Source organism: Alexandromys fortis, unplaced genomic scaffold, assembly GCF_014885135.2.
Source record: "Alexandromys fortis isolate MF-2015 unplaced genomic scaffold, M_Fortis_MF-2015_v1.1 scaffold_228, whole genome shotgun sequence".
Taxonomy (NCBI): domain Eukaryota; kingdom Metazoa; phylum Chordata; class Mammalia; order Rodentia; family Cricetidae; genus Alexandromys; species Alexandromys fortis.
In genome coordinates, this window is record NW_026068115.1 from 1581978 (window position 1) to 1595271 (window position 13294).

The 13294-nt window shown below is 47.9% G+C and overlaps 1 protein-coding gene and 1 long non-coding RNA gene across 4 annotated transcripts in view; one reads left to right on the forward strand and one right to left on the reverse strand.

Moving 5' to 3' along the window:
• Window positions 1-6046: 6046 nt before the first annotated feature.
• The window catches only part of Nr6a1 (nuclear receptor subfamily 6 group A member 1), a 169961-nt gene continuing 162713 nt past the window's right edge, over window positions 6047-13294 (reverse strand). For all 3 annotated transcript variants that reach the window (XM_050124838.1, XM_050124837.1, XM_050124839.1), the window contains one exon: window positions 6047-10861. In XM_050124838.1, the coding sequence (XP_049980795.1) occupies window positions 10773-10861 (89 nt within the window). In that variant the 3' untranslated portion in view covers window positions 6047-10772. The remainder of the gene's footprint in view (window positions 10862-13294) is intronic.
• LOC126490154 (uncharacterized) lies at window positions 8890-13264 on the forward strand. The gene is made up of 3 exons (XR_007589123.1): window positions 8890-9022; window positions 10801-10961; window positions 12260-13264. It is a non-coding gene; the product is annotated as an uncharacterized lncRNA (long non-coding RNA).

Genomic DNA, 13294 nt, shown 5'->3' on the forward strand with positions numbered 1-13294 from the left:
CTTTCCTGACCTTCCTGCAAATATTCTCATTTTGAATCCATGCTGCTTGTCCTCTGAGTTTAGTAAAGACATAGGCTAGAAAATATAATTTCTTCAACTTGTCACATACACGCCACAACAAAGTCTTGGCTTTTGCCCCTTTAGATGAGAGACTTCAAGAAGTAGGTTCTACATCTCCTGGTGTGTGGAGGGTGGGGGGTTCAAACTCAGAGCTTTAGAAGTGCCTAGCTTGCCCTCTTTTTTAAAAAATATTTTTATTTTTGCATATTTATTATTTTTTGAGACAAAATCTTACTGTGTAGCCCTAGCTGGCTGGAACTCTCCAAGTAGACCAGATTGACCTGGAACACACAAAGATCCACCTGCCTCTTGAGTGCTGGGATTAAAGGCATGCACCACCATGCTCAGCAGAATTTGCCTTCTTAAACAGGGTAAGTGGTGTCTTTCAGCACCATGGTGCTTTGGAAATTACTAGCCAGCTTAGCTGTGGTGTCCTGGCAAGTCCTTGAGATCTGAGCACTGCCGGCCAAGACTCTGGGTTCCATTTCAATATGGCCCCTCTCTGGGCCTCATGTTTTCCCTTTATAATGGGTATGAAACTTGTAAGTTGCCTAGTGTCCTCTTAGTATGCTGTGTGTGCTCAATAAGTGTCAGCAACACACACCACACACACACGACCCAGGGAAGACCTGGCTGCTCTGTCTGTCCTTAGAGGCCTTTTCCTAGTTGACATTGCAACATCTCTGTCAATGTTGCTTGCCCTTCTGGTGACTCACCTCAGCTAGGGGGAACCCTCAGTGAAGGCTTGATTTATCTTTAGGTCCTCAGCATTATTGAATGCTTGTTTTTGCAGAAGGCCCCCATGTGCTTGTGTAAGAGGCTCGGCTCGGGCTTATCTTGGCTCCTCTCTAGGTGTTAGCTGTCACTAACACTTAAGCTGGGTGGTCCCTAGTCAACCTTGGATATGATAGACCCACTTTCTCAGGGCTGCCTCCTATTCTGGCCCAACGACCCTCACTCAAAGAGGTGCTTCACCACTGGACAGAGCAGGAAGGAGCCGGGGTTGTGAGCATGGGAATGGTACTATGTCCTTGTGAACCTTAGTCTCCAACCCTTGCTACCATCCTAGGAGTGGGGTAGAGTATCTTTATTTCACTCCCAGTGAGCAATGTTCACGACTCAGTCAGGGGGCATCCCTCTAAAGATACTTAAGCACAGACAGCTTAGCAGTGGGAAAGCAGAGAGCTGAGGCATAGCCTACGTCATGTGTGTTCCTGTGTGAGCTCAGTTGCAATGCTGGGGGTCCAGGCCAGACCTCTTGCAAGGAAGCAGAGCCACAGCCCTGATCCAGAGCTGCCACCCCAACGCAGACAAAGCTTAGAGTAGGGACTTTCCCGAAATGCCAGGCTTATTTCCTGGAGGTGGAAGAAAGGACAAAAAAAAGCAGATACTCAGACACTGGAAGGGAGGGGAGGGGAACAGTTGTGACTGAGGGACAGTGGAGGGGAACAGCTAGAAAAGAAGCTGGGAGGGGAGATGAGAAACCTACTGATGGTAAGGAATACCCATAGATGGTGGAGGGGAGGAATGAGAGAACCTCAGGAGAGATGAGAGGGAGAAAGAGAAAGGGAGGGGAGAGAGAGATAGAGAGATTGAAGCAGAGAATGGACTAAAGGCCAAGGGGCCCAGGGAGTTGGGGGCAGAAGGAACTGGCTGTGAAGACCCCATTCCGGGCAGCACAGGGGGCGGGTCTGCTGGCAGCAGCGGAGGCTGTTTCCGCTGCACCCCTTATCAGCCTGCTGCCAGATGTTCAGATCCGATGCCAATGTCAGAGAAGTCCATAGTGCTGGGTCAAGGCCGTGGCCAGCGGGAGCCTCAGCTGCATCATGGGGAGGGAGAGCTGGGGGCCTTCTCTAGACCTGCTGCCTTTTCCTCCTCCTGTGGCTCATCAGGCTGGACCACCTGGTGAGGGTGGGAAAGACCGGGTACTTCCCGGGGGGCTATTCTCTAGACAGAGAGCCAGGGCCTGTGGAGGTAGTGTCTGGAGACTGGCTGCACTGTCCCCCAAATATTGGAGGTAGCATGTTGACACACACACACCAGTACAGAACCACATAGGGACAACTTGGGGTTCATTTCAGAACTGTCCCAACCTGCTGGTGCTCCTGCTCTGCATAAGGCATCATGCCCATCCCTTTCCCATTCCCCAAACTTGAGCCAAGGCTGTAGTCAGATAAGTGCCTCTTGGTGCTGTTCCCAACACAATGTACTTAGAAGCTGCCTGTCCTCCAAGGAAGGCAGGGCCAGAGGGACCTGGGACCTTCTAGAATGAAGCCTGGTGGAACCCCTCCAGGTAGGGCAGGTGCCTGGGGTCTGGTGGTGCTGAACTGCCAGCCTTGGACCTGGGCCTCTCGTGCTTCTGGAGCGTGCAGCACAGCTGTGGCCCTTCCTGGTGCAGCTTATCTCAGCGTGCACACGCTTGGCCCTCAAGAGGTGACCCAGCCTTGCTCCCCACATTCCTCTCCAGTTTTGCAGCCGGTGGGCCCCCCACAGCTCTGAGACTAGGCTTGTGCTTGGGGGGGGGTAATCAGAGCTGCCACTGGGCTATGGCCCTGCTCTCCTGGACCTAGGCCACTGTGGGTACTGGTGGTGTCTCCTGGCTTTCTCTGTCTCTATGCTGATCAATCTGTTTATTCCCCTAACTTTCTCTTGGACTGTCTCAATTTGCTTGCTACTTTCAGTGTTCTAGTATGTTTTTCTTTGCTTTTTCTCTAGCGTCCTTGAATGAGACCAGATCTGCGACACCTCCGCTCTTCTGACTCAGTGACCATCCTCAATGGGAAAGTACAAGTAAAGTCAGTTCGTGGTGAGGGGACCAAAGGGCCCCAGAAAGGGGAAACCTGTCCTGGAGTAGTGGGGTGAATGGAGCAGCATACTTTCAGGCCCTGTTTTGCCCACCTAGGAAGCCATCCTTAGTAGGTACAAGAATCCTGCACTGGTGTGCTCCCCCATACAGTAGAGAAGGTTTGGGTGGGGGGAAGGGGAGGAAACTGGGGCTGGAGGTCTTGGCCTGAGGACCTCCTTCCTGTTTGTAGGGAAGTGACTGCCTCTGAAAGCTGCTGGGGGAGAAGAGGGAGGCCATGGTGACTTCCGGGAAGCTAGCCAAGGGCCTAAGGCCACCCTCCCCTGTGCCCGTATGGGGCCCTCCAGTCCTGGCTTAAAATAGTGCAACTCCTCCATTGATGTAGGATCCCGCCTGGACCTCAAAGGGCTGCAGTAATGGTTTTTGTGCCAGCAGGGGCTCTCTCTCTGTCTCTCTGTCTGTCTGTGTGTGTACCAGTTATCAAGTCCTAGCTAGACTGTAGCCCAAGGCTATCTTGGCCACAGGGAGGAGAAAAAACAGATCCCAAACCTAAAGCCTAGGATGCAAGTTTCAGCTCCTGCCCTGATCAGCTTTGTGACTTTGGTCTGGTGCCTGCCTGGCTTTCAGCCAAAATCAGGCAGAGCATGACCACCACAGAGCCTTCCCAGGCATAGATTTGGGCGCTCCTGCTGGCTGTATGCTTCCTTATTGCACTCTGTTATACCCGCATGCTCTTAGGACTGGGTGCAAAGCAGGGAAGGTTTGTGGAGAGGGAACTTGCAAGGAGGGCAAGGATGGGGCTGTGGTCTCCATGGTGAGACTTGTTACCAAGGGAACAAAGTCTCCACAAGCCCTGGGTCTGGCAGTTGGGCACTTTTGCCACAGGAGCTGGCAGGCTGATTGTCACTGCACCTAAACTCCTGATGGGCAGCCAGGCCAAGGCTAGGCCGAGCCGAGAAGAGGCTCCTGGCTTTGCTGGGCCTCTGCTGCTCAGGTGGAGGGGCTGCAGCACACAGCCTCCTTGTACGGATGGACTTCAGTAAGCCCTTAGAGCTAACCATTATCATTCCTAAATTCCTGTGCCATGGACAAAGCAAGTGGGGACCATGGAGGCATCTATCTATCTGGGTCAGTGTTAAATACCACCGTGGAGATGAGCTGAGACCCCTTGTTGATGTTCCCCACCTCACAGGTTGCCAAAGGAAGTAAACCCTGGAAAGGACCCTTGCAGCCAGACCACCCACCCCACCATCATTTCTGAATGTGTCTGGTTTTCCTGATGGAACCTGGAGCAGTCAGCTCCCAGTGCTGGCTGCACAGATATCCTTACCTCCAGCCTGGTGAACTCAATGAACATATTTCCAATAGGCACTCGTGAGTGCCCCCTAGTTAGGTCACCTATGCAAATTATTTACCCTCTCTGGGCTTCAGTTTTCTTATTTGTAAAATGGAATTACCACAACACATACCTCACTGGGTTGCTCTAGGGAGCAAGTGACCTCATGGATGTCACTATAGTCTATGTCACTTATTTTGGTGCTAAAGCTAAACCTGGGGTGTCACACAGAGCTACACTCCTCAATTCTTCCTTCTTCCTAGACAGTCACCTCATACCCCAGGAAGCTTACAGTTCACAATTACTTAAGAAGTCACTTAGATATTTGGAGAGCACTGTCCTAAATTTTATCCTATGGAATGCTGACCCAACAGAACTTTCATGAAAAAAAAAAAAGTAAATCAGATGATCAAGTATTTTGGCACAACTTGGTTGGGCTAAATGGTAAGACTTCCCACAGCCTTGGGAGTCTGGGAGGAAAACAAAGAGCATGGCACCTTCCTAGTTCCTGGCAACAGACTGTCTCTTTTTTGACAGGGCCTTCATCAGTGGCCCATGTTCAGTGGCCCATGTCCAGGGTCTTGGGGACATCATTGCTTTTCAGCCCATTAGGTCTGGCTTGCATATAGTTTACAGGATGACTCTTTCGCTGGTGGGTTTGTTTTTGAATAGTGGAAGGTCCAACCGAAGGCCGTCTGTTGCTAAGCTTTGTTACAGACTCCATTTGTGCTCAGAACTGCTGAAGGAGCAGGGAGGACGCTGTTGTAACTTTGCTATCAGATAGACCTGGATTCAAAAGCTAATTCTGCTGCTAGTTCATGTGTCATCTGAGCCAGTTTGCTTCAGAGCAGGTGGCCATAGGGCGTGGCTGTCACTAGGCAGCCAGTACACTCCCTTCTTGTGCCTGTTTCTATCTGCTTCCTCTTGAAGACAGCCTATTACCTCCTTCTGCTGTGGTCCCTTTGTTTCAAATCACCTCTTTCAAGCCTCAAGGGCTCTTTGGTACCTTGGGCTGGGCATGGAGCATAGAAAGCAGCTGGGTGTCCCTGTTTCACGCATAACAATTTAATAGACTGAGGAGACGCCTCAGGCTTTATCTTGCCATTGGGGAGTCTCCCTCTGTCTTTTCAGGCGACACCCTGCCTAAGTGTGTGAGGACTTTGGAACTGGTACATCTGGGTCATGTCCTTTGACTTTTCAGTCACTATCTGTCACAACCTACATAGGTTATAAAGAAGTCATGCTGGCATTCTGGAGTCATCACGCAGCACCCTGCTGCCCCTGACACAGCTGAGCTTCAGCAGATGACTTCTCCCGAACCCTCAACTACGTCCAGCGGTGCTCTTCCCCAAACTCTTTTGCTTTATAGGATCTTGGAACCAGCTGCAGTGGTGTACAGTTCTCATCCTGGTGACTTTCAGAACCATTCTCATCAGGGAAGCCCCTCCTTTAGTTTCTTACTACCTATCCCCATCCCAAGTCACAACGTTCCTCACAGTACTTCAAAGGTCTAAGTAGCTCCCACCAGGCTATCCCGTAGTTGTGCTTTTTTTTCTGGCTGTGAACCTTATGCAAGTTTTCTCACCATTCTCAACCTTAGTTTCTTCATCTACAAACCGAGACAATAGTCTTGGAGTAAACCTAGTCCTCCTGGTGGTCTAGGTTTATGAAAAAGCAATGCAGTGCCTGGCATACAGCAGGCACTCACTGGTTTCTGAAATTCTAGAGCAGACCATTCTCTGCCAGGCTCTCAGCAACAGAAATGCGTGGTGCTGGCTATGAGCAGAAGTTCATGCCTCAGGATACCCCCTCCCCCAACCCCAGAAAAGCTTCACAGACACATGGCATGTGCAGAGGATTCACATTTATTGGTTCAAATACAGTACCTAATGCTTGCTAAACATGCATTTCACACTAACTGGTCACATTTCCAAAGGTAGTCAATTCACAGAACAAGGCCCACCCCTTGCCAGCAGGCAAGTGTGGGAGGTAGCAGAGGGCCTGAGCAGCCTGCAGAGCCCGCCAACTATCATTTGGTCATGCAGGGCTGATGGAGCCAGGCTGGCAGGCAGCCCTTGGCCAGCCCTTTGGGAACAAGGGCTCAGAGACATCCTATTCATCCGATTCCTGCTGTGGGAGGACTGGGAGGTAGCCTAAGGTAGGCTCGTGATGCACTTGCCATCAGAGCTCCTGAAACCCAAGCTATGGAGCATACATAGGAAGGCCTCTTCCAGGGGTGGCTTGTCCCTAGCTGGGCAGGTGGGAAGAACTCCTCAGATACTGCCCAGACATTACAATACAGCCACAAGCCCCTATCGCAGGCCTGGGATGGCAACACAGACAAAAACACCAACAGTCCAGGGTTTCGTTCCCGACAGAAACATGTAAACAGCATGGGAACCACAGACTCCTCAGAGAGGAATCGACCAGGATGTCACTCAAGAGGTAGTTTCTTTCCCCCATGGAAATTTGAGTCAAAAACATTATCACCTATTATATTTCTGCTAAGAAAAAGGTCACCAAAGAGCAAGAGAACCCTTTGGCTGGCAGCGCTGGCTTCAGGGTCTGGAAAACTAGCCTCCCCCAGTAGCACATTTTTCTTGGGTTTGCAGTAGGCTTTCCCACAGCTTCCATTTAAGCCTCCAACTGATACCCATGCAAGCTGGTGTCTGTTAGGACTGCAGCCTGAGAAGAGGACTGGTCCTGGGCAGAAGGGCCAGGCCTCCCAGGAGCACCATAGAAGCTCACGTGCAGGATGGTTGGAGTCTTGAGGAAGCCCAGACCTAACCAAGGAGGCAGCCTGCTTCCAGCTCAGTAGACTGTGGCTGCGCCCTGAGGAAGCACTCAGGGTTTGACTCCAGGAAAGATGTCACTTGTGGCAGCCAAAAGAGGGCTTTCTGGGGACCCTGTAATTAAATACACATCCCTGAGCTGTGGTCCCAAAAGCGCCTGCTTCAAGGCTGACCAGTTTCCAGCACCTGGTGGAATGATTGCCGTTTTTCATCCTAAGAGACAGATAAAACACTACTTCACAGACACTGGGCGTGAGGAAAAGGGAGGAGGACCAATGGCAGAGGGGCGTGTGGGTATTCCCATGGACCAAGGTGGGGGAGTCAGTTAATGGGTTTTCTTTCTTTCTAGACTTTAAAAAAAAAAAAAATCAAAGTTTAATAGAAGAACTGGTCAGAAAGGATAAATTTCTTAAAAACTGCAATTTAAAAATTAAAAAGTAACAAAAGAACAGTGTTGCAGAGGCAGAGATACAGAGCAACTGCTCAGCTTTCTGCCCTAGGGAGGCCAGGGCCCCTTTAGTTTAGCTAACCTTGGCCACAACTTAAAGACTGCCTTCTGCCTATCCGTCCCATCACTCAGGAAGTAGTCAAGAACAAACAAGAGAGGTGCAGGGCAGCAGGCTAGACAGCTGGCTCACTTCCCTGAATAGTGGGGCAAGTCAGAGGTAGGCTACGTGTGGAACGGGCAACTCTGGGTGATGCTTCTATGTTCTCCTCTCCCTCCTGACTCTATGATGGCCCCTTCAGCTGTCCTACGCCAGGCGGAGGGCTTGGAGAGGAGTTAGTTGTAGGGAATTTCTCCAAACTAAGGGCGAGACCAGCAAACCCCGCAAAGGACACTGAAGGTCTCTAATGGGAGCCGGAGAACAACTACAAAGCTCCAAGACTCCAAACACACAAGAAAAGGAAGGGGATGCCTTTGTGTCCTGGCATAGTGCAAGAAGGCTTTTGGGGCTTTATTTTTTATGGTGGAAAAATTCTCACTCAAAGTGAGTACTTTTAGTGGCCAGGATCAGAGAGGGTAGAAAAAAGAATGAGAAATAATGTGCACAAATTTTTCCTTTTTCCACTAGCAAAAAGGCTGCCTGTTCACCAAACATTATGGGAAAAAAAGGCAAAAAAACAAGCACACCAAACCTCCCCCTCCAACCTTTCTCTGTGTCCTTCAAACCAAAATCACAAATACATCTAGTGGCTGACCTAATGTCTCCACGCTGCTAGCTGCACTCCTCCCTCTCCTCACCACACCTGAGTCTGCAGCACACTCACTTTACCCTGTTTAAAGATGCCCGTGTCATAAAAGGACTGGGAGCAGAAGACATTAAAGGCGGTCCACAGGTCAGGCTCCAGCTCAGAACACACAGCCACTTGGCTCAGAGATTCTGCAGGGCTCTTGGCAATGAATGGGCTCTTTGTTCTGTGGAATCTGCTGCAAACATTTGTAAAAATGGATTTGTACGATGGCAACTTGCAGACCCTTTCCCCCACTCTACAAATTAACGACTTGCTCTGTTTAATACTACATTATTGGAGAGACATATTCCTGCCTCATCAGAGCTCTGACATTCAACACACCAGGTAAAATGCTAATTTGATAAGCAATTTCAAAAATTAACAATTTGACAAATGGAGGTCTATGCAAAGAAAGCTGCTGTGCACAGGCACTGTCTCTAGGAGGTGTCTCTGATTCCTAGCTTGAGGAAAGTAGCTGAGACTCTGACCTGGAGCCAAAGAATGCGATCTGCTTGGTTAAATGCAAAAATTCAGGCAAACAAGAAAAATATTGTGATCTTAGAAACTAAAAGACACATCAACACACATATCTTTCTACCAACATGTGAAAAACATTCTGTCCGGTACTTTCCTGAGAAACACATCTCTTTCTTTCTCTCTCAGACTGAGAAGTAACGCTCTGAGCTTTGGACATCAAGAGACATTGAGTGTCACTTTGCTGGTACCCGTAACATTTTACTAGAGAGAAAAACTCTAGTGAAGACTACTTAGAATACACAGGATGCAGCAGCCTCCTGGGTAAGTGAACTAGGCTTCATTGGGGTAGAGTAAACAGTTCCTGACCAAAGAGGCTCAAGGAGATGCTGTGGATGCAACAGGCCAGCCAAGGGATGCACCGGTAAAGCAGCTGTCTGGGGGCAACAACTGTAGGAAGGCCTGCTGAGGGCAAAGAAAGGAAAAGCAGCTCAAACAATTCTACGACAAGCTAGGTGTAGCCTGAGCCGAAGTCTGGAGGCAGGAACTTTTCCTAGAATGAGGTGGGCAGGCAATAAAGCACAAGGGCTCTAGGCTGTGTCTGCAGAGGCAGTAGGGAAGCCCTGAGACACATGAGGTAGTTTAAAGCCCCTTTGCCTTCCAGGTACTTCTGGGTCCACCCCTCTAGGCCTTGGTAGACAGACCACGGATGAGAGTTGAAGGAATAACTGGGCATCTCTGGGTCTTGGCTTTCTGCTCTAGAGCTCTGGTATACTGATCTCATTTTGGAAATAACAGGAGAGCTTACAACAAAATTTAGGAGCCAAGTATCTGGTTCTTTCTACTGTTTAAAAATGGCAGTTTTAGCCACGCGGTGGTGGTGCACACCCTTAATCCCAGCACTCGGAGGGAGAAGCAGGTGGACCTCTGAGTTTGAGGCCAGCCTGGTCTACAGAGTGAGTTCCAGGACAAAAGGCTACACAGAGAAACCCTTTTTCAAAAACAAAAACAAACAAACAAAAAAAAACCCAAAACCAAACCAAACCACCACCACCACCACCACCACCAAAATACAAAAACTAAACAGGTTTTAGATTTCGTTCTAAGGATAAGGTAGGGTGAGAACAGGGGCTTCCAAAGGAGTCTATTCTTTCAGCAGCCTGGCCTTCGTCCCTCTACCCTTTGAGGGAAACAAGTTAAAGGAGAACAAATGAGAAGTGAGAGAACAGGGCATTTTTCTGTTACCTTTCTAAAGGACAGGGAGTCAAATCCATAGGAGGAGGGATAGAGTCTAAAGAAGGAAGGCTTTGGTAGACCTGGGTCAGGAGACTGGGCAGCTGGGAGGCAAGTCCTACAGACTGATTTACAGCAGGACTCTGCCTGGACGAAAACCTGACAGCAGCATTCAACAGACAACAGTGTGTGGGGTGGGAGGGTGCAGCAAAAGGGAGGAGCACAAGTTTCTGCCCTTTGGGCTTGTGGGATGAGGTGATGGTTAATCCTCATCAAACACTGAGGGTTAAAATAAAACCTGCTTCTCAAACGTCCTGCCCACCTCTCTAGTAAGTCTCCCTGTACTGTTTTGCTCCTTTGGCATATTTCTCTGGGGCTATAAAAAGGCAGCCAGTTCTCGAACAGACAAGCATATGTCCGCTGAGAAACTGTGGAAAGGTAGGGATGGTCATATCCCTGTTTCCATTGAGGTAGTTGTCTTTGTCAACATTATGGGAATAGTCGTCTACTCCATCCCACCCTCTCCCTCAAAATACAAAAGAACTATCTCTAAACAATGACAACACGGTAACATTAAACATCTTCACATTCTGTAAACTGCAAGGAAATGCATCTGCTGCATTCACACAAAAGCATGTGCATCATGTTGAAGGCCATACATTCAACTCTGTCGTGAAATAAATATATAGAAAAATGAGGTTAAAAACAGACAAACAAACAAATTCTTGTGATGGAGGCAGCTGCTCCACAGTCTCCATCTTGGTCTCTCTGGCTCTTTCCTCTGGAGCCTGTCCTGCCCACCCAAGGCACTGCTGGCACCCGAGGCAGTGCTGGGAACAGGTCACTCCTTCACTGCACTTGTCTTGCAGGAATGCAGCACCACCTTAAAGAGGAGGGGCAGCTGTTCCAGGGGCACATTCACCATCTTTCCTGGATAAAAGGGAAAAAAGGCGTTAGCAGCGGCTACCAGCTAGGGAAGGAAAGCCAGTTTTTCTCTTCTCAGGCTGCTTAATCTTGGTGCAGGACAAAGGTAAGACAAGTATCAGGAGTACTGGCAAGGTCATAAGGGTTAGATAATGTCAGGGTATCTAGGCTCACTCTTCCATATGCTACACTTGTTCTATGCCAGTTAGTTCAAAGCATTGTCTCATTTAGACTCAATGTTTCTGTAATTGCCTTTTACCCCCTTTTACAGCCAAGGCTCTGAAATGGACAGGGAGTCCTACCGAGCTCTTTGTAGCTAAAATACTATAGGGAACTTGCTTCCTGCAAACTCGCTAACATTCTATAAAACACTGTTCTTCAAAACACAATAACTGATTAATGCAAGTACTAGAGAAGTAGGGGGAAGAGTTACAGAGGCAAATAAATTCGAAATGCCTGGAGATAAAAGAGTTTGACAGGTTTTTGTCACTGACGATCTCTCAGAGCATTAAGCATACAAACAGTGAAAGTAAAATATCTAAGGCTGTAGTTCTCCCTGTCAGTAACTCAGAATGACCTGGAGGGCATTGAGAAAATACTGATATTTGGGCTTCATCCCATACTGATGAATGTCTGAATACTCCAGAATGTCTGGAGATGAAAAAACAAAAACAAAAATCAAACAACAACAACAACAAGCCCTACTAAACTAAACCAAACCAACCAACCAGCCAACCAGCCAAACAAACAAACAGAAAATGAAAACACAACAACAACCACGAAAAGCTGTTTTCAAAAGCTTTCCAGGGCCGGGCGATGGTGGCGCACGCCTTTAATCCCAGCACTCTGAAGGCAGAGGCAGGCGGATCTCTGTGAGTTCGAGACCAGCCTGGTCTACAGAGCTAGTGCCAGGACAGGCTCCAAAGCCACAGAGAAACCTTGTCTCGAAAAACAAAACAAAACAAAAACAAAAACAAAAAAAAAAGCTTTCCAGGTGATTGAAAATACGGCCAGGTCTAGTTTCTATCTGCCAGACTGCTCTATGGCTCAAGAAATAGAGAAAAAAATTCTGTCAGACTGACATGTTTAGTGTGGAATATCTGTACACTATATGAAGATATAGTGCTGTGATTGGTTCAATAAAAAGCTGAACAGTCAATAGCTAGGCAGGAGGTATGGGAGGGACTTCCAGGCAGAGAGAGAGGAAGTAGAAGATAATCAAGATGCAAAGGAGATGCCAACTGGAGAGAGGCGGACATACACAATGAAGGAAAGTTAAAAAGCCATGAGGCAAAACATAGATTAATATAAATGGGTTAATGTAAATTACAAGAGCTAGTGGGACAAGCCTAAGTTAAAGCTGAGCTTTTATAATTAATAATAAGTCTCTGTGTTGTTATTTAGGGCTGGCAGCAGAAAACAAAGTCTGATTATATATGTTTTCCTTCAAAAATTGCATTACTTGGGTGATGGAGAGATGGATCAGCAGTTAAGAGCACCGGCTGCTCTTCCAGAGACCCTGAGTTCAATTCCCAGCAACCACATGGTGGTTCATAGTCATCCATAATGAGATCTGGTGCCCTCTTCTGGCAGAACGTTGTATACATAATAAAGAAATAAATCTTTAAACTTGGCAGTGGTGGTGTGCGCCTTTAATGTCAGCGCTTTGGAGGCAGAAACAGGCAGATCTCAGTGAGTTCAAGGTCAGCCTGGTCTACAAACTGAGTTCCAGGACAGTCAGGACTACACAGAGAAACCCCGTGTGTGTGTGTGTGTGTGTGTGTGTGTGTGTGTGTGTTTGTGAGTAAAACCTTAAAAAAAATTTTTAAAAAAATTGTATTACTGAATTTTACAGAAACAATCCCAGTCTAAACATCATTCCACTGAGTGCTAGACATAGAAAAGAAGAATCCTCATATATGAAGTAAAGCAACAACAAAGAGCCAAGGTTATGCACTGGAACAGACCTATTAATTGTCAAGAGCTTAGCAGAAGGCTGAAGCCACATACAAATTTCCTTTGTAAACACAGCTCTATAGTGCCAATTTATATGGTACAATTCTACAAGACAGTTTCTGTTGTTGTTTTGTTCAAGACAGGGTTTCTTTGTGTAACAGCCCTAGCTGTTCTGGAACTAGCTCTGTATACCAGGCTGGCCTCAAACTCACAGAGATCTCCTGCCTCTGCAGGAGTTCTGGGATTAAAGGTGTGTGCTACCACCATCTGGCAAAACAAGTTTTTTAAATTGATATATAACTTGCATATAAAATTCATTATCTAAAAGTATACAGTTCAGGACATGAAGTGGAGATACTGAGCTTGCTTTCCTCATCCACAGAACAGCTGTACACCATAGGTGCTTGGGAAATGGAAGCTTCTCTTTTCTAAGAGGAAACACTAACTTTCTATTCCAACAGAACTTTTCTGGTAATGGGCCTA